This window comes from Ursus arctos, unplaced genomic scaffold, assembly GCF_023065955.2.
Source record: "Ursus arctos isolate Adak ecotype North America unplaced genomic scaffold, UrsArc2.0 scaffold_4, whole genome shotgun sequence".
NCBI classification, from domain to species: Eukaryota; Metazoa; Chordata; class Mammalia; order Carnivora; family Ursidae; genus Ursus; species Ursus arctos.
In genome coordinates, this window is record NW_026623056.1 from 38167056 (window position 1) to 38190444 (window position 23389).

The window sequence follows — 23389 nt, forward strand, 5'->3', positions numbered from 1 at the left end:
AGCTTCTAGATGAAAGAAGTAATGTATTTATTCTGAGAAACAGCACTGAGGCATGAACTGCACCGTGCCTGAAGTGACTGAATACTTAGACTCAGAGGCCAGAAAGACCTATGAGATAATCCCTCCCGCCCCCATCAGCCTACGCAGCTTTCCCCCGTGTTCCTGGTTGCTCTGATTCTACCCAGTTTAAAACCGCTCGGCAGCCGACGAGTGCTTCACTCTTTCAAGTGCCAGGCTTAGGCCTCCTCCAGACACCATTCCTTTTAGAAAGCAATCACGGGTGTTTTAGTGAGCTCTTACTAAGGTCGACCTCACTTTTCAGATTGCTTTTAAACCCTGAAAAATCTAGGCTGACCTAAAATAAATTGTGAAAACAAGTAACAGTTGATGGTAGTGGGAAGCTCTGCTCGTCCTGGGCACGCAGCAGATGCTCACTGACCACTCGTTCCTTTTAAAAGTTAAAATCTTATCCATGGTTACAGTGGTTCAGATAACATGCTATACTGCTAGCAGATGAACTGATTTCAGGTTCCAGAAGGCAATTTGGCAATAAACAACAGGAGCCATGAAAATGGTATTACCGCTTGACCTGGAAATTCCAGTCTTAGGAAAACACCCTTAAGAAAATGATCAGAAATCCAGACAAAGATTTGTCCACAAAGATAATATAATGTTATTTATAATGGACATTAATAAATACTGGAGAAATTAATGAAAATGGTTATACAATGAGACAGCACTGACATGTTAGTGTTGTTTTTCTGGGTGGAAATATGGATGGCTTTTATATCCAGTTTTTCACAGTGAGCAACTATTCCCTTCATAACAGATACACATGTTAATGTTATTTTAGAAAATCAGATCCATGGTATTAGAACGGTATTTAAATGTCGACTGTGATCTGCCTATAACTATCTAATATAACACTGTTACGGCATTTGGATAGAGCCAGTAAAATTTTATTATTGATAGAGCTTTTTAATTCATTTGTAAGCTATCCTAAATCTTCTTTATTGCGTAGTTTCAAAATATCTCCTGTAAGAGATTTATTAATTATTAATTTATTAATTAAGGGGGAAATGGCAACTTTATACTGGAGAGGTCCCCTTTAACCAAGTGCTGGTTAACATCACAAATAATAAGATATAACATGTTCTCTGTAGGTATATGAGAATGTCTATAGGGTATTCTGGCAACCCTCCCAACTTGAGTTCCTACAACTATAAAGTGAAATTCAGAAAGACAAGGTGACTTGTGTGAGTTTTCACAGCTGGTTTGTGGCCGGAGCCCATGAACCCTGATCCCGACTGGGTGCTATTTTTACCGTATCATTGGTAGTATGTATACCTCCCACACATACACATACATATTCTTTGTACACTCCAGTAAGAAGGCAGTGGCTGTGAGCTTGTTTGAATTGGCATGTGGAAGAGGGGTGACCTGGACGAGAAAGGATACATGGGTGAGACAGAGGAGGACCAGAGATGACCAACAAAGTTAGAGTGATTCCTGTCACTTGCTTGAAGACTTTTTCCTTATTGTTAAGTTCAATTTTTTTCTCTTTTGAGCTATTTTAGAATTAATATAAATTCCACTCTCTCCTTATAAAAGAATACCTGATTCTTTTATTTTTCTCCTTAGGAACCTTGTAAAAGCCTTGGGATAAAAATCTCCTCCCTTTCTTACCTAAGGGTCCTCTTTTTGTGCCTCCCTTAGAAGAAAAGAGAGAACTTATGTCTGCATGTTATTAACTCTCAAATTTTGATCAAAGTATCCCTCTATGATAAACTCAATAAAAATACTTGACGAAAATATTTATAGGGCTTTCTACTTTTCAGAGTATAACAGTCTCTCATTTCATTTAATCTATATTTTATAAAGGAGTAAACTTAGGCTAAAAAAAAAATCACCCTACAATGTAGTTTTAGAACCAGATATAAAAATCTGTCTTCTGATGGAAAATTCAGTGTTCATTCACTATAGTAGGTTGTAATTACCCATCATTAAGTCTGTTGTTCATACATGTATTTTTAAAATTGTTAACAGAGAGAGGAGAAAGCAGGAAGAAAATTCTCCAAAAAATACAGAAAAAGGCATGTTTCAAAGTGATTATATTCTTCTGGATGAAGAAAAAATGGCAAAAGAAAGAAAGAAGAAATTGAGAGAGTTTTTAATCCAGACTTACAAGGAAAATCATCAGGTAGGAATTATAATTTCTCTTTTTTCAGCATTCTGTGGCGTAAATGACAGACGGCTCCATCAGAGATGGGCCAGTGTCACACTGAGCCCAACTGAGCCTCATCACAAATACCAAATTGTCCACACCACTGGTTCTGTGCTGCCCAGCTGGCCTAGGGCATGAGACGGTGCTCCAGTCCCCTGTCCAGGGGATATTCTTATAGATACTCTGTGTGATCATGGGAAATCGGGTGTGAATTTAGGGTGGCTTCCTAAATTACTCTTTTCAGAATGGCATGTAACTACTAATGTAGATCTCTTGTAGGTTTTGAAAGCTTGGCTTCCACAGTCTTCTGGATTATTCAGAAAAATTACTTGGACAAGTCACTTGCCTTCTGGTAGCTAGGATCTTAAAGCAATGATGGACTTCTCCTTTTCATGGTCTGCATTTTATTTTACTCTTTTCTCCCTCTCTTTTACTTTCACGTTTTGTAAAAATAAAACAAAACAAAAACTGGTCAATTTTTATTGAGAAATGAGCATCCTTTCCAGGCCATTTAAAGCAGAAGTTTCTTTGCGTGAAGTGGGATTGACAGCAGTAAGCATTTGGGACTTGTAACATTTCAGGTGAAAGGGATTAGTTGGAAGATTTGTAAAATGAGAAGGTTGGATGAGAAAGATAAATATGGATATTTTATATTTCTTACAACACCCACCCAGAGCCTTAGGCTTTGCTGAAATTCAATGAAAGTTAGTGAAGTGAATGCAGGAATGCACTGATTTAACAAGAGAAAAGTCGATGTCAAGATGATACTGAGGGAGCTTGATAAATATAGGACAGACTTACAGAAGCCCTGGAAATCAGTAACAGGAATTTGAATATAATATTGATAACTGGGATATGAGCAAGAGAGTAATATTGTATTAATAGTAATAGTATAATTAAATCTAAGCAATTTAAAAAGAGATATGGGGCACCTGGGTGGCTCATCATTTAAGCAGTTAAGCATCTGCCTTTGGCTCAGGTCATGATCCCAGGGTCCTAGGATGGAGCCCTGTGTCAAGCTCCCTGCTCAGCAGGGAGTCTACGCCTCCCTGTCTCTTGTGCTCTCTCTCTCTCTCTCAAATCCTTTTTTTAAAAAAAGACATGTTTGATGGAGGCATTTTGGACTGTTGGGCAAGAAGGCATAATTATTGAGATATAAAACAAGAATTTTGGTCAGAGTTTTGGCTTTAGGACTAGCGAGGGAAGAGTAGCAGGAGGAAATGCTAAGAGTTGGGATGAACATTTTGAGAAAGATTGGCAAGGACTCAGATGGTGCATCCTTCAGGAGACAGAATTGGTGTGTCCTCCTACAATAACAGTTCAGATTTCTGAAGGAAAATAGGAAAGGAGATGAGTACTCAGGGGGCCATCTAGAGAAGGAGTGAGGAAAACCTGCCATGATATGTTATCCAACCAGTGAGAGATGAATAAGGTGTGTGTTTTCTAGAAACTTAATTTTTAAATTTCACTGAAGTTCACTGTACAGAAAGAAATAATATATGTTTTAGATAGAAGTGGCTAGCTAGGAATTTTAGGCACTTGTAAGGAGTTTTACAAAATTAGTGGTCCACCTAAAACAGATTACTCAGTTTTTAAAAGACCAGTGTAACTTAAAAATGCGAGATTATGAATAAATTATCTCCACTCCTCACAGATTCTGCTTGATCTAAACCTCTACTTTATAGTTGTTGAGTTCTTATTTTGAAGTAATTTTAGACATACAGAAGAATTGCAGAAACAGGACGCAGAATACCTGAATTCCCTTCACGCAGCTTTCCCCAATGTTAACATCTTATGTAAGCATAGCATAATTATCGAAACTAGGAAATTAACCTTGGTACAATACCATTAAATACCATTAACTAAACTATAGACCGTATTAGAACGTCACCAGTTTTTCCACTAATGGCCTTTTTCTATTCCAAGACTCAGCCCATGATTCTACATTAGAGAAGGCCTAGGAGTATGTGTCTAGGACTCAGTCCAAAATTCTGTTTCATAGAGCTGTCATGTCTCCTTTGCCTCTTCCAGCTTTGTGACAGCTCCTCAGTCTTGCCTTGTCTTTTATGACCTTGACATTTTTTAAGGGTACTGATCAGGTATTTTGTAGAATGTCTCTCAGTTTGGGTTTTCTGATATTTTCTCCTGCTTAGATTGAGATTATGCATTCTTGGCAAGATAACTACAAGAAGTGATGCTGTGCCCTTCTCAGGATCCTGTCAGGGTTACACAATGTTAGGGTGCTGGGTTTCTGTACTATAAAGTTTCTTTTATTTTTATTTTTTATTGTGTTTACTTATTTATTATTTCTTTATCTTTTTGAGAGAGAGCGAGCATGAGTGAGCATGAGCTTTGGGAGTGGGGGGAGGGGAGACAGAGAATCTCAAGCAGGCTCCATGCCCAGTGCAGAGCCTGATGCAGGGCTCGATCTTATAACCCTGAAATCATGACCTGAGCCGAAACCAAGAGTTGGATGCTTAAAGGACTGAGCCACCTAGGTGCCCCTGTACTGTAAAGTTGCTGTATCTCCTTTGGAATGTCTTAGAGGAGATATTGTAAAACTATGCAAATATCCTGTTTCTCCTTAAACTTTCACTTATTAATTTCAGCATCATTGATAGATCTTGCCTGTAACATTCATGTATTTGTCTAATGATGATTTTGTATTTCCCTCATTTCTTCTCAACTTATTAATTAAAATTATTCTAGAAAGAAAACCTTTCCTTTTCCCCCCACCTATTTATTTATTCATTTATTTAATTATGTCCTTTTATCAGTATGGGCTCATGGGTATTTATTTTATTCTGTGGGTGATAATCTATTATTATCATTGTTTATTACTCAAATTGTTCTAACTTTGGCCATTGGGAAATCTTTCAGGTTGATGTCTTTGTTCTTTCAAAATGCTTCCGTCCTGTTTTGAGCACTTCCTTTCTTTCTGGCACCATAGGACATTCCAAGCCCATCTTGTGTTTTCCCGGTCCTAGCCCTGGAACCAACCACTTCTACACGAAACTCTGGTTTCTTTTTGAAAAATAGTATTTAGAAACCCAGATATGAATACTGGCCGCTCTTACTGCTACTGGGGTGTCATTACTCAGCAGACAGAGCTGGGAAATGTGTGTATACTAACCCACACATATATACACATGATGTGTATTTCTGAGTTTGTCTATCTGTATACATATTAAAATTCATGAGTTCATACAGGTATCTCTAATTCCAGTGCAGTAACACAGGGGTCATGGTATCCTTTCCTCTTCCTTATTTATAATTTATTTCTATAACTATCTGTATGTTTATTAAAATAATCATGAATTCATAATTATGCCTTCAACCCTAATCCAGCATCACACGTTTTAGTGCACCCTTTCCCCCTTGCTTACTTGTAATTCCTTTCTCTGGCAGTGAGAAACCTGGTGCTTATTATCCAAAATATATTTACTTTTTTAATCCTGATATACTGTAAAAGTCGTTGCAGAATTGCTAACCCATACTGCTATGTAAACAAATTCACTAACCAGACTACAGTATTTGTACATTATGTCCATTTTCAGTCTTACTCAGCCAGAATATTATTACTTAGGTTAGTTCTCTTCTTCCCCTTCCCCTTCCCCTTCAGTGTGATTATGTTATTCATTTGCAATATGGCTAGTGAACCTGTAATTTTGATTTCCCCCGTGTATATGAGTGTAACTGAGACATGGGGAAAATCCACCTACCAGACTCCTCAGGTTTTTATGTAGACTTGGCTGGAGACAGGACAGTCCTCTGGTAAATGCCACGGAGTAGCAGGCCCCCTGGGCTCATTACCTTGGCCCCAGTCCACATTCCTGGCCTGGTTCTAAAGGAGCCTAAAGCTGCCCTTGGGTAATGAAATTGAACACTCAGCAGCCTAAATATGACCACAGGATAAAAAGGGGGATGCCTGGCTTGCAGTGAGCGGCTAGATACCAGGAAACTCTTGTCAGCACTCTCAGAATGGTTCACTGGCACAAACCCAACGGCAAGCTATATAGAGTATTTGTAGGAAGACTTTAAAGCATCTGTTTCTAGGAGGAGTTCCAGTTCAAGCTCCTTTAATTCTTGTAATGCTCTGTGCTTTGACTCTGGCTTGTATTTGTTCCCCCAAACAATCTCTTCACATTGCCATGTGGGCGCAGTTATTTAATAGGAGACTTCCTGAGAGAGAGCAGGCCCTCTCATCCAAACCCAGGTTCAAGTGCAGCCCTGTGCGTGCATCTTCCCCACGTAGTTCATTGCCCGGTCTCTTTGTTTTATCAAAAACATCTGGTTTTGTATAGAAACTTTCTACTTCCATTTTCCTTCCTATTTTCTCTTTGATCTTGCAGTGAAATCTCTTGGGGAGATGCAGCAATCCTCATGTCATTGCTAATTAGCAGAAGCAACAAGGGATTAACTGTGAAACTCTTAGACTATTTGGAAAATGGCCTTCTTAATTCTCACCCTGTTCTGAAATACATTTTATGTTTTCTTAAAAGAAGATAGGAAAGTCTGTGATCTTTGCTGCTTGTGAAAGTTGAAGAGAACAATGGAAGATGAGTTGATACTAACTTAAATCTTAATTCTGTGGGGGAAGGTTTTGGTTTGCTTATTTGGTTGGGTTTTTCTCTTAGAGAGTAAGATCATAGTGGCCCAAAGGAATCATTGTTAATATTGCGCTTACGGCATAGCATCTTCCAAAAGGCCACCCCAACCTAAACCAGGGGAACGTGGAGATACATGGAAAAGAAGCCTGGCTTTTTCTGACAAGATGATGAAAACTGTAGTTAAGTACCTCATTTATATAGCACGATTCATCTCCAAAGATCTTCGTTCTGTCGGGACTGCCTACATGCCACTTAAGTAAAGCCATTTCTGAGTGGAAACATAGCAACCATCCTGTCTGTGTTTGAGGAAGGAAATGAAGGAAAAGCCTCTTTGCAAATAAAACTGCAGAGAAAGAAATGCCGGGCACACGTGCGAAGGACACTGGGATTCATGTAACGTTCCCCTCCAAGCTTATTGCCAAGAACACATGTGGTATGCGTTTTAGGAGGGGTTGGAAACATTATTCTATATTACTTCATACAGCTAACTCTGGGAAATTTCCAGGTAAAATTTTGTCGGCATTGGTACGGAGATTGTTTATTCTGCTGTTCTAGTCTTCCTTGCCCTCACCCTGTGAGTCACTTATGTTTCCCATTCTCCCAGAGGGATACTGAGGGCCATTTTACCAAAACATCGTGTTGGTGTTTTGCTTTTCAAAATGCCACGAAGCTGTTTTTTGAGCCAGAGTTTCCAATTCATGTATAAGTAATTTTTTGTCTTTTGGAAAAAGTGCTGATTAAATTCTGCTTTGAAAAAAAAAATAAGAAAAGAGCCTTTGGGGGCGCCTGGGTGGCACAGTCGTTGAGCATTTGCCTTCGGCTCAGGGCGTGATCTCAGAGTCCTGGGATCGAGCCTCACATCCGGCTCCTCCGCTGGGAGCCTGCTTCTTCCTCTCCCACTCCCCCTGTTTGTGCTCTCTCCCTCACTGGCTGTCTCTCTCTCTGTCAAATAAATAAATAAAATCTTAAAAAAAAAGAAAAAAGAAAAGAGCCTTTGGCATAGACGGAGCCTGTTCCATAAAATTTTACGGCGTAGAATATTTTCCCCTAAACACTAGACATTTCAGGTGAATATTTTTAAGGATCTTGAGAACCATATGCGTGGAAACAAATGACATCACATCATTGTCTCACTGTCAGACTAACCCTGGAGGGGAACCTAACATTTGTCTAATATATATTCTGAGGTGAGCTCTACTCTTGGCTTAGTTTGAATGTGTGTGGCTGGGGGTGGGGGAGAGTGGGCAGGGAGTGGGGACTGGTAGAGGGGGGAAGGAAGTCTGGAAGGAAGAAAGAGGAAAGGAGAGAGGTCATGGGAAGCAGCAGGTCTGCCCTCCCTAAAGACACAAGGCCCTGAAAACTGGTCTAAGCTCCGCTTAATTGGGGAAGGCGCACTATCCTAATGAATAGTCAGGTTATAGGCATTATTGCGATCATTCTTCTTTAAAAGATCCCAGAGAGTTTTGCTGCTTAAGACTTTACTATATGGTATGACTAAGCAATTGCTTTCTGAAATTGTATTATTTCTGAAGTGAAACAGACTTAGATTAATAAAAGCAATATAATTGATTAAAGTTCTTAGCAGAATTAAGAAGAATTTACAAAATCTCCTTACGTTGGCAATACAAACTCACACATTTGTGGGTGAAGTGATACAATGTCTGATGTATGGGATTTATTTGTAAATATTCCAGAAAAAAAAAATAGAGGAAGGAGAGAGAAAATAAGATCAGCAAAATGCTGGTAATTTTTAAAGTTGAATGAGGGGTTCATTCTTCTGTTCTACTTTTGGGTATGTTTGTTAAATTTCTGTAATAAGGGTGTTTTTTGGTTTTGTTTTAAGTTTAAAAAAGGAAGGAAAAAAATTTAAATACAGAAGTTAAAAGAGCATCGCATCTTCCGGGATATGACAAAAGTGGCTTTTTGTCTGTAACCGGTGTTGTTAGCATTTCGCACAGCAGTGCTTGTCAAAGTTTGGGCCTCTGGGCTTTTCCATGGAACCAGGCATTGTCAGGTCTTAGCACTGTGTGCAGAGAACTGAATGTATTTTCCCTAATGTAATTAGTTATCACAGTATTTCTGCTTTGGGGTAGGGGGCACAATGACTTCCTCTCTTTTCTTTGGGGCGTAATTATGAAAATCAGGAGTAGGGTGGTCACAGGATACTCCTTCCCAGGGGCATTCGTTTGGCCCTGATAGGATCCTCCTCTCCCCAGCCCCAGGGATGCCTAGGTTCTGTGGGGCTTGTGCCTAGCTGTAGTGATCCCCAAAAGGAAAAAGTTACTTCCTCTGTAGCTCCCGAGGGCCTGTTCCTTTTGGGCAGGGAGCAGCAAGGAGCCACCTGGGGGCACCTGGGGGGCCTGTAGCTTTCTTGCTACTGTGGAGGCAAGCCTTGGCCAACTCCCCTCGACCCCTGGTTGCACCACAGTCAGTTCTTTTCAGCAGAAATAAATTGTAAACTTGTTGACATTTTTGTCCTCTTTACAATGCATTGTTTATTTTTCCATGACTGAGAATTTTGATGCAATTATCACTGAGCTTTCTGACAAAAGGGAAATAGCTGAGGAATTTTGATGAGTTACCCACTTCATTAATCAGAACAGGCATCTCTAGTGACAGGGTTAGAATTACAATGAAGATTAGATAGCAAATTGCTGTTCCGCCTCACGTCAGTCATGCTCCGTGACAGCAGTGTGATTACACTTCAGGGAAGAGCTTTTCTTGCCAACAAACGAGGGCAACTCCAGTGCAGGTAATAAATTTAGCAGGGCGAGCTGTCATTTCTCCTCTTGAGTGGAATCCTTAACGATCAAATGATGGCTTGTGGAAGATGTTGAGAGGAGAAGAGCATTTCCCTTAAAAACTTCCTAAATTTCACTTTGTAGTATTTTATTTTATAAATGATTAGAGAGAATGTATTTAGGAACAGTTCTTCCCACTGTGATTTTCAGTATTTTACTTACCTGGAGGAAGCCTTAATTTTCCCCACCACTACTATATTAAAGAGATGTGGAAGTTAAGATTCCGTGACTATATTGGAAAAATCTATCAGAAATAAAACATGGTGCCGAAATAAAGGAACTAGGTAAGAAATGGAGGGAGGTCAGACTTGTCGTCCGGCTAGTTAAGACATTAAATCCTGAAACAGAACTTATTAAAAAGAATGTATCAAACAGAGTGTATTCCTCTTCCAAGCCGGCTGTGCTTTTAAATACTAGTTCTAGTTTCAGAGAGCAAAAAGGTAGAGCACGGTTGTCACTCCAGAGTGTAATACTGAGGAGGAGAAGCAGGCCTGGGGACAGCGGGGACTCTGGGGGAGAGGTAATAGAAAGAATAAATAGATCATGACTGTGGAAGTATGCCACTTCTCATCCCTTCTAAATAAAAGCAGAGTGCTAGCATCTTCTAGAGAAGACAGGACTCAGAATATTTTCCTTTCCCAAATATTCTCCTCCAAGCACATTTATGGGACTCCTGTTTGCCTGAATAACATTTGCTATGAATCAAGAATAACTAAGTGGCTATTCTTGGTTCACACTTGTATTTTTTTATTTCAATTTTAATGGGATTGCTCTTTTGAATAGGCAGGAAAAACCAGTAAGTCGATTTCAAGAAAGCGGTTGCTATGAGTCTGTCACTTTGCTGTTACTAACCTCTGTGTAGTGAAACTGAATTACAGCCCTTTAAAACTGATCATTTCGCTTTCAAAGTCTAAACTTAACTATTTTAAAGAAATATATTGACTATAGCATTTATGAACTCAAATTTTCCCCTCTTAAATTCAGTTATGTTCTAGCAGTGCTCTCCCACCATAGTTAGTTACGTGCCGACTTCTTTCTCTTTCGGTATAAAAGAAGCAGAGTTTGCCCTTCAGTTTTAGACTTTTTGCCTAATAGATTGGGCCATCAGGATACCAGAATGTTTCGGTTTTAGCCTTAGGTGTACCACTAACTTTTCACTCTGCGAATTTACCCTCTCTACTTGAAGTTCAGCTTGGTAAGGGAAATCACAATAATATCTGTGGTTTCTCTATTTTGTAACGATGGACTACAAATTAATAAAATAGTGTGTGTAATATTGTGCTTACAGTAATGCCTTGAACTTAATAGACAAGGAATGTAGAAATCCAAGAAGCACACTATTAAGAGTGTTACTATTGTCCAGGTGGATTATGTTTATACTATTTCATCATTAGAAATATTCCGGGAGTTAAAATTAGAGATAGCTGAACATGAAGAGGAGTCTCTTAAATGAATCTGGTAGACAGAGGATATTTCCTTTTGACTAGGGCACACAAGTTAACAGTATAGTTTTTTCATGCTCTATGTTGTGGGTTAGACAGGCAACTCATAATCCAAAAACCCGACCTGTCAGCTGTGTGTCTTTTCGTTCTTATGACTGCAGGCCTGTCCTGTATTCAGTAAATCTCCCTTCCTTCCACCCTCTCTTCTTCTCTTCTTCCTCCCTTCCGTGGGATCTAAGGTGAAGGTCTAGACAGTATGCCCTCATTTGACATAATGGAAAGGGAATGAGAGCTTTTTGAAGTTTGCCATGGTTTCTCCCAATAAATACTAATAAAGAAGATTTTGTAATTTGTCCAAATGGGAATAGAACTGAATTCTTTTTTTTTTTTAAGATTTTTAAAATTTATTTCCTTGAGAGAGAGAGCACAGAGGTAGAGTGAGGGGGGAAGCAGACTCCCCGCTTAGCAGAGAGCCCATCACGGGGCTCGATCCCAGGACCCTGGGATCATGACCTAAGCTGAAGACAGACACTTAACTGACTGAGCCACCCAGGAGCCTCTAGAACTGAATTCTTGTGTAAATAAACATTCATAGCGAGGGTGCTGGGGTGGCTCAGTCAGTTAAGCATCTGCCTTCGGCTCAGGTCATGATCCCAGGGTCCTGGGATCGAGTCCTACATCAGGCTGTCTGCTCAGTGGGGAGTCTGCTTCTCCCTCTGCCCCCCCCATCCCTCTCGTGCCCTCTCTCTCTCTTGCAAAAATAAAGGAACTCTTTTAAAAAAAAAAAACCATTCATAGCCAAATGGGCTATTTCTAAGAATTCTAACATATGCTCCCTTAGGTTATTAGTCTTTTAATATATATGCCCTCTTTCCCTATAACCTCTCCAAAGGAGAGATTGTATCGTAATTTTGTTCAGAGTTCCCCAATTTAAACCCAGTGGTGGCTGCTTACTAAATGTTGAAGTAGTGAAAGATAAGTGTTCTTACACAGATAGAAGCAGTAAATACAGCTGACCCTGGTAGAGCTAGCAAGTGCTGGTCATCAGGCACCCCCTCTGCCTCCCACAAAGTCACCTTCTATGAGGTTACTTTCTGTTTTATTGCTGCCAACACTTGGTACAACTCTCATATTTGCCATTTCCATTCATGGGACCCAGTCCCTTCCTTCTGGAGGCTCACAGTCTAGTGGAAACCAGGAAACAGGTGATTATAATACAGTGTAATGAGTGTTTTGATGGAAAAAAGCAGAGGTTGCCCTGGAAACACAGTGGAAGGACCCATATATTTGAGGAGAGTGGTCGGTAACAGGAGAACTTCCAGAGAGAAGTGAGTCCTGAAGTAGTCAGGGCAGAAAGGAAGGGCTGAGAAATTAGTATGAACATAGGAAAGTGTTAAACACTGTGGTTGATGTAAGGCCACGAGCTGAAGGTTATGTGATGTAGTGGGAACATTAAGTTTACCGTGACGGTAGGAGATGTAGGCAAGGGCTAGGTCTCAGAGATTTTCTTAGACTAGGACTGTGAGTAAAGTACTTCTCTAGGGACGACCTTAGGCTCAGTGGAACTGGTCCCACTTGTTGGCAGTTGCATGTAGTGGAAGATCGCAAGCATCCTGAGCACCTCGTCTCTCTAGGCCTGCTCGCCAGAGCTCTGACATGGTCAGTGGTGGCTTGGCTGAAGCTGTTATTTTAGCTATCTTGTTTCCAGGGACCAGCGATCCCCATTCTGTCCTCATGGGATCTTCCACATTCCTTTGTGCAGGACATCAGCATCGTTAGTAATAGGAATGAATTAATCAGTTGGTATTTTAAACTCCAGGACAAGCTGGCAATCCTACCGGAAACAGGTGCTTCAGGCTTTTCAAACAAGTCCCTTAACTCGGGTCTTAGATGTGACTGTTACTCCGGCTTCCCTTAGGACTGATGCCTTACAAGGAGAACTAAGTACTGGAGTTTAAGTCATGAGCCTGAGAGTACCTCAGCTGCATGACTTGAATTTTTGTTGTCATTATTAGCATAAAGCAGTTACACTTTGTTCCCTTTCCTTCAAGACACCGGTTCCTAGATGTGTTAGAAAAAGCGTGAGGGGGAAATCTGAGGTGACAGCTCTCAGTATTAGATTTTAGAGAAACTGGCGCTCATCAGTGGTGATTTTCCACATGTTGCCGTTGCAGTGTCAAAAACGGTATTTCTCTGCCTGGCACAACCTGATCCTTGATCACAGGATTAAGCTGGGAAAAGCTGGGACCCTGTCCAACTGGAAGTTCCAACTGAAGGTCCTGAGGGCCTGGAGAGACTACGCAAGATCCCAGAAGTTGGCGCGGGAGACTCAAGCCATGCAGAACGACCTTAGGGAAGCAAACAGGTACTGGTATTTGTATCATGAAAACCCTTGTGTTTAGGACGTTTTTCCTCCTGAAGAATTCTGAAATAAACTCTAAAAATTATGTCATCCATTATAAAATGTGGTAATCACTGTTTTTCTATATTACATCCCAAACTAGAAAATTGTAACTGAAAATTATAAGCAAAAAAATTTTATTTAAAATATGCTGATGTCCATGCTTTCCTTTTTGATGGAAGCAAGTATTATGCTTTTTCCCTTGTCCTCTGATGTCAGAGCATTGCACCTTGGACCATCTTACAATTCAGAAGACAGTTTGGTTTATATGCCGGTAATTCCCATTGAGAGAAATCGCTGTCTGCACACAGACTGTTAATTAGGGACACAGGGAACATCCACCTGGGAGGGCAGACCTGCCAAGATGATTACTCCCACTCCCCCATCTTTTGTTCCACACGTTGTTTAGCGGTTTCTGATACCTTTATGTTCTATCCGCTCCCTCTTATGCTTGTGAGTGACATAGGTTTGTCTTCAAATAAAACTTGCTTTGCCCCATCATCTTAAAATTAAGTACATTTTCTTCTTTTCATTTCCAAGTTCAACTTTGCACCCTTGAACCAAAATCATGGCTTTAGAAGGAGCTATTTGCTTATTTGGGCCGGGACAGTTTACGTTCTTGTGTGTAATCACTTCTCTCACCGGCAACTCTGCTAGCCGTTCAGGGTGAAACTTGGATGAATGGCCTGTGAAATCATTCTTATGTAGAAGGAAATGGTGCCCCCTAGAGTTGTGCAACCCTGTGCCAGCATCAGGCCCTGGGGGGGATACACAGGAGCCTGACGTCCGGCCTCACAGTTCTGTGGGGAAGGCAAGATCTAGAAACAGGACAGGTGTTGAGCAGCATCCTAACCTGCGTAGTGCATCCCCTCTGTTGCTGAGACCTTAGCAGAAGCAACTGTCACGGGTTGAGGAGGGGCCTGCAGAGTGCCAGGAAGTGCTTTATCAGGAAGGTGCGTCGTGACTGGACTCTACCATACGGAGGCCGCTCCTAGGTGGGGATGGGGAGCTGAGGTAATGGCATGTAGTGTAGCCGTCCAGGTTGGCTATATCATCAAGCGTGTGGTTCTCAAGTTCATCAACCTGTGAAAGGCCTTGAGTGCCAAGACAAGGAGTTTAGAGATTGGTTGTTAAGTAAATGTGAACTCTTGACCATTTGTAAGCAGAAGGATGACCTAGTCAATTTCGCTTTCTTTCCAGTATCCAAGGGGGGAGAACCTTCAGGGGGTGGGGAAGGCAGCATAGAAAACTCTTTCCCATAATTTGTTTCTAAGTTCTCAGGATCCAGTGATTGATATAAGGAATTGGGATAATAGCCTACTGAAAAAGGAATGGCTAGCAGGATTTGCTGGATAAAGAAAGGTAACTGCAGGTGCTGTAGAGGGGAAGCAACCTGAGTGAGGGCATGAAGGGAGTGGCAACTGAGTGAAGTTAAAAGTGGCCTGCGAAATTTACATGCCAAAAGAAACATATAGGAGAAAAATCTTTAGAACTTGAGATTTCATTCCAATTAAACTGTTTAAATATAAAAATCACTAAATGGGGATTTCATAATAGCATGATGTGCCAATTTTTTTAAAGATCTTAGAACTTTTTGTCTTGTATCTGTGAATTATTTTCAGGTGTCTATTTTTAAATGTTCAGAATGGGTACTACATTTTTTTAAAGTGCCAGAGTTAGAAAACACATAATAAGTTTTTTACTACGAAACTTTAGAACAAAAAAATTACAGAGTAGGAAGTCACCTCAAGGATTGTCTAATCCTGCTGTCATTTTACAGATGTTAAAAGTAAGGCCTGGAGAGAGTAAATGACTCTCTCAAGGTCATAGAGGTAAGAGTAGCTGATCTATGACTAGAGTCTGGTCTTTTTGATTCTGAGTCAGATGCTTTTTCCTATACCACCCTGTTTCTGTGTTAAATGTTAAATTGTATCTAGGTGGTGCTTCCCGAAGACAGCCATATTTTTCAGTTATATGGCAATTCACTTTAGATGGTTGCAGATGAAAAATAAAGCAGTAATTAACAAATGACAAGCCATGCTAGAAACACATGAGAAGAAAGGAGCTATTAAATACAAACCATCCTTTGTGCTGCTTTCCTGCAAATCCGTGCCTTTCTGCATGTTTTTCTTTGTTCTAGAAATTACGTCGGGTGATTTTGTTCAAAGAAGGTTGGGATATTAAAGGTGGGGAAAAAGCTCAGAGGTAGATACTGTGAGCAGAAACCAAGAAATGTCAGTGGGATTGAGCGTGTCTGGAGAGCCTCTTTCCTCTGTTCATCAGAGTTTCTCCTAGTACCTCAGTGGACAACAAATATATATTTGTTGCATAATAAGTGAGTCAGTGAGTAAATGAGTTCATTTCTTCCTCTGTAGCAATTTTACTTGATAGGTCTTCAAGCATTTTTTTCTTTTTTTTTTTTTTAAAGATTTTATTTATTTATTTGACAGAGACAGAGACAGCCAGCGAGAGAGGGAACACAAGCAGGGGGAGTGGGAGAGGAAGAAGCAGGCTCATAGCGGAGGAGCCCGATGTGGGGCTTGATCCCATAACGCCGGGATCACGCCCTGAGCCGAAGGCAGACGCTTAACCGCTGTGCCACCCAGGCGCCCCTCAAGCATTTTTTTCTAATAGCTCAAGGAATATAACGGGTTACTCACTGTAGAAACTAAACTCTCATCCGATTGGCAAAACGGCGGTTCTCCCTCCACCTGGACATGGAAATCATTTGTTCTGCCCATTACTCATATGTCAGCTGTGTCCTCATCCTCCAGCTCCCGCATCCACATTTACACCTGGAATTTCCCCTCACTGGCCTGTCCCCTGTGCAGGGCCCAGTTTTTCTGGCTCTTTCCTTCCTTCCTTTCTTCCTTCTTTCTTTAATTTTCTTTCATTGCTTTCTTTCTTTCTTCCTTTCTTTCTCTCTCTCTTCTATTTTTATTATCTCTTTTCTTTTAAAAGTAGTTATGGAAATGGTATTATAAAATTTCAATACAATATCCTAATACAACCTCAGCATTCACAAATATGCCCAGACCCTGAGAATTCACTCGCTTAGGTAATACAACAAAACCCCGGTGCACACACCAAGTTAAGCCCTTTGATGTGGTGGTATTGGAATTTGAACTGTATATTTAATTTGCTTACCATGTTCACCTTCAAGGCTGGCTTGAGTTCTTCTGTTGCTCTTCTTTCCCTTTCTCTCCCAAATTTATGGCCAGCCCTGGACAAAATTAGGAAGAAGCAGGGTTTGTTTTCAGCATCCTCCACCTTCCTGAGCCCCTGATTTCTAAGTTCTTCCCTGAGAAGCGCCTCTGGCCTTCCCTTACTAACCTCCACATTGCCTGCAGTCCTGGCCTCTCTTGCACCAGAGCTCTGGGCCTTTCCTGGAATATGCTTTTATCTTTTCCCTTTGTCCCTCAAGCCCCTCATGCTTTTTTACTGTGATCCTCAATTGGTGTTATCCCTCTCAGGAAACTTCTTATACTTTCACAGGTGTTGTCTGGAAACAGTGCCCAAAATGTCAGTGATGGGGATTTGAGGATTCGAGGGTACTGTGGCGACCCAGTGGACAGACTGGCCCTTTGACATCTCTCAAACCATGACATTCATTTGTTCATTCATTCTTTCATTCTGTTTGATAGAATTTATTCTTTCAGCCAACCAGCTTTACTGATGCTTACTGGGTACTAGGCTCTCTCCTAAGTACAGAGAGGGGGACTTGGAAAAAAAGTGTTAAACACTTACCTTCTAGGAGTTTTCAGTCTAAGTGAAGTGAAAAATGGTACCCAAATACTAAAAATAATTGCAACAGAAGGCACCATAAGAAAAATACTTAGGAGTGACATAGACTTGGCTATCGTGCATTATAATCCCCCGAGGAGCTTTTTAAAAATAGGAATTCTTGGGCCCCATCTTCTGAGAGAGATAGAAATGTAGCTAAGTAGAAGAGGGCGTTTTTTAATTTGGGGAAAAGACTGGTAAACCAGCACATAGGCAGCTTGTGGGAGAGCAGGCTGGGGTGAGCCCACATGCGAGCCTAGAGGTGGGGAGGCTGACTTGAAAATAGACGGTCAGGTATCCCCATATCCCCACTCCTCATTTTAGCATTCTTTTGGGCAATCACTTAAGGAGCGCCCCCCCCCCCAGCCCCCAGGAATCATTTTTGGTGCCCTTCCCTCCATGCTCACCCAGGTATCCAGGAGAGAGACCAGAAACTGCATGGCATCCGAAGCCAGTAAAGCTCCTCCTAGGTCTGTCAGACCAGCAGGGGGCCCACACTTGCACTGCCTGGCTCGCCTTAAAACTCTTTCAAACAGAATGTCATTAGCTTCCACCCTTTCCCTGGGGGCTACCTGGTGCATTATTGAATGCATTAGCTTATCCATCCCCATTCCCGCTCATCCCAAATTCAGCTGTCCGCACTGCTGTCTCTTCGTGTTCTGCGTCACGTTTTGGCAGAACTCGTGATCAATCAGATCACGAGTGTGTGGTTATTTATTTATCATTTATCATTTCTCATTTCCCTTTTAAAAGGAACTTTTAGGTATTTTTTAGATATCTAGTGGTCTGTCCTAAGATAGTGTTATCTTCCATGAGAATTTGTTCTGTATATTCAGGGGTATATGTGTATGTGTGTTTTAAATTAGATCTTTTAAAAAAAAAATCCTGTAGGACCGGCAATATAGGTTTTGTTTTTTGTTTTTTAGGGTGATACCATTTTTAGGAGGAAACTGAGGCTTAGAAACTTCCAGGTGCTTATCTAGTGCCCCGTCTAGTTAGTATTCTTCTGACTTACAGGTTCTAGAACATGCACTGATCGCTAAGCATCACTTGAGGTATTGATTCTAAACAGCACAGTTCATATTTAAATTTCTATTTAAACCTTTATATTTTATATTCTTAGGTGTGAGATAGTAGAAAATACGTATTGGTCTCTGCCCCTGATTCCTGGAACAGAGCTCCTAAAACTCTTGTAATTTCCTAAATGATAAGAGTACTAGGAACATCTCTTGTTCTAATAGTGGTCTTTGACCTCTGCTCCCCACACAGAACTCCTGAAACCCTTGTAATTTCCTGATAGGAGTGTCTTTGTTCTAATGAGATAGCTCTGGGTTGGTTCCTGGATGGCTCTCAGATGAGGGTTGGTCACCAGAAAGACCAAGCCATGATCAGAAACTTAGAATATTGAGCCTTGCCCCCCATTCTCTTGAGAAAGGAGAAAGGCTGAAATGGAGTTAACATCAATCATAGCTACATGATGAAGCCTCCATAAAATCCCAAAAGTATGGGGTCCAAGGAACTCAGGCAGATGAACACATCCACATTGACATCTGTCCCCAGATACGTGGGGACAGAAGCTCTTGTGCTCAGGACCCTCCCAGACCTCACCTTATGCATCTCTTCATCTGGCTGTTCATCTGCACCCTTCATTATATCCTTTAATAAACTGGTCAACATAAATGTTTCCGTGAGTTCAGTGAGCTACTCTAGCAAATTAATCAAACCCGTGGATGGGGTGGTTGGAACCTCTGATCTGTAGCCAACTGATCAGAAGAACAGGTGATAGATAACCTGGGTTTGTGACTGGCGTCTGAAGCTGGGGGGTGGGGTTGGGGGGGAGAATCTTATGGGACTGAGCCCTTAACCTGGGGGATCTGACACTGTCCTTGGTGTAGATAATATCAGAACTGAGTTGAATTTGTGGATACCTGCTGCGTGTCCAAGAGTTGCTTGTTGGTGGGGGGAAAGCCTCCACACATTTGGTGACCATAGTGCCAGAAGCGAGGTGTTCTCTGAAAAGGTAAAGGAGACACACAGGAGACAAACACAGGGGGAAGAACCAGATTTTTCCCTGCATAGGAAGGAAAAAAGGAGTTTTTCCATTATATTTGGTCTTTAGGGACAGCCTTTCTGTGCATGCAGTTATATAACTATGATGATCAATTTATATACTCTTGCCAGAAATTCCCAGATTTCAGCTTGGAAGCATACTGGGACAGGGTGTTTTCCATAAGGGAATGCTGTCCTTCATTTTATCGTGATCTGGGAACTGTGTCTGAAACCATTTCTTTTGGTTAGCATACCGAAGTTTTGCATCACATTGAGGTTTTAGGAAGTTTAAGTGATTTTTCACTTTCAGAAATATTTGTTTTTAGTGTCATCTTTTAAAAAGTATGGAAACCACCTTATTTGGAATATTATCGCCCTGCTGAAGTGAACTGCAGAGGAGCCCGAGTAAACCCAGCCTTGCGTCTGGAGCTTCTGCATTTCTACTCTTCCAGCTCAACGCACGCATGTAGATATCTTAAATACACTTGGAAATCCCCTACGTAACCATTATAGAGTGGGCTCTAAGCACTATGGTCAACATGCAATTTTTACCCATTTTCTTTAGTCTTTTTGTTATAGTTGCAGAAATATTTTTCTCTTTGTCTTTTTATAGTGTCCAAATAATCTCTTCCATCACAGTTGAAACTCTAGTGCTGCTTTTGGCTGTTTATGCTCTAAAAACATGAAATTAACACATCAGGTAAATTTCACACTCCCCCTTCCTGAGCAGATTGATGTAAATTAAATTCCACATTAATCAGACAGAGCAGTATACATCTTCTATGCAGTGGAAATTTATGATTTTCATTTACTTAAGAAAAGTGCTATAGGCTTTTTATTTGTTTCACTATTTAAACATTGATATTTTTTGGAGCTTTTTTTCTTACCTGCATTGCTACCTGATTTGTTATCTTTATTTCCTCTAAAATTTGTATGTTAAGGTTATTCAGTCCCATATTAGATAATTTATTTCCATCAAATTAAATTCCATGTATAAATATTTATATTACCACCTATATTATACTTTTATTAGAAAAACATCAGTTAATCAAGTATTAATTGAGCACCTATCATTAATACAGTAGAGGGAAGCAATTAAATACAATGAAATATGCTGTTGGCAGAGTTGTTAGCGTTTATCCTGAATTTCACTATTTCAGTTGACTCTACTCTCACTAATTGGCTGTTTCATTCAACTCCTCTGACATAGGTTAAATTCTGTGACTTTAGAGTAGTTTTTTTCAAACTAAGAGTTTTAACCCATTCATGGGTCCCTGAAATCAGGCTCCAAATGAGCTGTATTTTTCAAAGAAATGGGATGGAACAGAAATGCCAGAATGCACTTCTGGTAGTAAGGGTAGATATTGTTTGGTGAAACTTCTGTTTCAATTATATATACTTTTGTTTCATACACACATATATACTTAAACTTGTATATTGTGTCACAGTGTAACATTTTTCTTACTGTAGGTGACAGTCAAAAAAGATTTAAGTGACTTAAGCATTTAAGAACTCTAGAAATGTTCTCCTGACTTACTGACTTAAGAACTTGGTGTTTTTTTTTTTTTTAATATATATATAACCCCAGAGAGTCCATGAGGAAAGTTAAGTGTTATGGGTGTTTAACAGAAACAGGTATGCAAATAGTATTATAGAGAACTTGAGTCACCTTTACAAAATAAAATCAAGTAGGTGTCTAAACAGTAGTCGATTTTAAACCTCAAAACTGACCCCTGATGTGATATAATAAGTTCCAAACTCAACAACTTACTTCTTCAGGGACAATAATCATCCACTTCTAGATAGAGCTCAGAGACCTCCATGCTTGAATTCTCAACTGGCCACCACAAGAATGTCCCCTAATGGAGATCCCCTTTGGGAAGGGAATGTAGCAGGCAGTTCCCAGCTCTACTCAGTGATGTCCCCTAACATCGTGAAGTTTCCAGGAAACAGAAGGAGCTCTTCCTTACAAAGTGAATAAACCAGACCCACTACTGGACTGTGAATGGGTTCCATGAGAGCAAGTTGTCTCTGACATGTCTTTCGCACGTTTCCAGTGTGTAGCAGGTATCCTCATAAGGCAGTGCTTTTCATTCATTCAGTTGAAGGGTTTGATAAATGAGTCCTTCTCTTTAGAGATCCTGTGTCCCTGATCAAGTCCTTCTTTCATAAGATCCACCCTCATGGTTTCTTATTGACTTTTTATAAGTCTTATACTTAATTCGTTATTGACAGTTCACTTGTTATATCTTGTTCCATTCCCTTTCTCCCAAACCTCTGTCTTCCTTGGATTTGCAGGCATGCCTGAAATCTCCCTCATGTGTTCATCCTTTTAAAAGTAGTTATTTATAGGCCTATTTCTTTTGCTCCTTCCCCTCCAAAAGCTCTCAGAAACTATTTTGTGGTAATTTTTAAAATGTAGTATGCCTGTGTGACATGATAGAACTCTTTCTTCTGAGGTAATCTCTTAAGGTGCCAATGCCCTCTACAAGCAGACCTTTTGCTCCAGGGAATTTGACAGAGCGATTCCATGTAGCTTAAATAAAAGGAAATGCCGGATCTAAGATGGAACATTTATGGGACTCTTTTAGACTTGTGTTTCTTTTATATTATCAACTAATAAGCTGTAAATGGCTGCTTCTTTTTAACGGGAAATACTTTGTTGCTTAGAAAACAACAACTGGCCACGGAGTATAACAGGAAACAAGTTCTCCGACGCGGCTTTACTGAATGGCAGCATTGGCACCGTGCAGAGAGCCTGAAGAGGGAGCTGGCTCTAACAAAGGAGGAAACTAGGAAGAAAGTGAATGAGCTGCTGGAGGCGGCATCACTAGGGAAGCTCAGCACAGATGGGGCATCAGGCATCAGTCTCCTTGGGGAGGCAGCCGCTGTGGTGGATCCGCCTATAAGAAACGGAGAGGTACACTGTTTTTCCTTTGCTTGGTCTTCTGCTTATTAAACACTGCCATTTGAGCTCTGCACCTGTATAGCCTGGGTTATATTGGCCGCTGTCAGATTGCCTTGCCTGGACTATCTAGAAAATGAGAGCTGTGTACAGTACACAAAGGTTAGCTTTCAGTTAGTGTTGATTTTCTTGAACTGAATCTTCTTCTTATGTATCGCATATGAACTTTGGTATACTTGAGACTTGGTAGGGACATAATATAGAGAGGGATTTAAAACAACTAAGCGAAAGACTCCTTCAGGAACAGTTATATAAAGCATTGTTTATAACTCTTGAACTCCCCTTACTTGATCATCAGACATTTCCTATCTAAATGAGCTTGGGATATATGTATACACACACACACAAACACACACACACACACACACACACATACGGGAAATTTTTAAGTTTTTATTTTTTTAATAAGAAAAATCATGTGTTGGGGCACCTGGGTGGCACAGCGGTTAAGCGTCTGCCTTCGGCTCAGGGCGTGATCTCAGCATTCTGGGATCGAGCCCCACATCAGGCTCCTCCGCTATGAGCCTGCTTCTTCCTCTCCCACTCCCCCTGCTTGTGTTCCCTCTCTCGCTGGCTGTCTCTATCTCTGTCGAATAAATAAATAAAATCTTTAAAAAAAAAAAATTATTAAAAAAAAAAAAAGAAAAATCATGTGTTAATTATGGTAATTTGATAGAAAATGACAGAGGAAAAGCATAGTAGCCTGTAATTCCATCATCTGGAGATAACCACCAGTAACATGCTGAATAGCCATATAGTCTTTATTCGGGCATATGCAAATTTTTCTCTTGAATATTTTATTTAGCTTTTAAATTTTCTTTAGTCAAGTTATTGAGGATATCTACTTTTTCATAATACAGAGAAAGTAAGGCCATTTTTTTTTCTTAATAATGTAACTATTCTGTTTTTCTAAAAAAAATTTTTGCAATTTCACAATATAACATGAGAATTTTCTGTGTCACTGAATCTGTTGCAGCATTAGTTCTCAACTGACCGTAAACCACAGATCAGACCTGCTTGATTAGAATTTCTGGTTTTAGGGCACCTGTATTATTATTTTTTTAAGTTTCACAGGTGAACCTGATGAATACCCCTTGATTAAGGACTACTGTTC

The 23389-nt window shown here is 40.4% G+C and overlaps 1 protein-coding gene across 3 annotated transcripts in view; it reads left to right on the forward strand.

Moving 5' to 3' along the window:
- CCDC191 (coiled-coil domain containing 191) overlaps window positions 1–23389 on the forward strand; it is an 82348-nt gene that overhangs the window by 19211 nt on the left and 39748 nt on the right. For all 3 annotated transcript variants that reach the window (XM_057306611.1, XM_026493570.4, XM_057306612.1), the window contains 3 exons: window positions 2047–2200; window positions 13252–13442; window positions 21981–22230. In XM_057306611.1, coding sequence (XP_057162594.1) covers window positions 2047–2200; window positions 13252–13442; window positions 21981–22230 — 595 coding nt within the window. The remainder of the gene's footprint in view (window positions 1–2046; window positions 2201–13251; window positions 13443–21980; window positions 22231–23389) is intronic.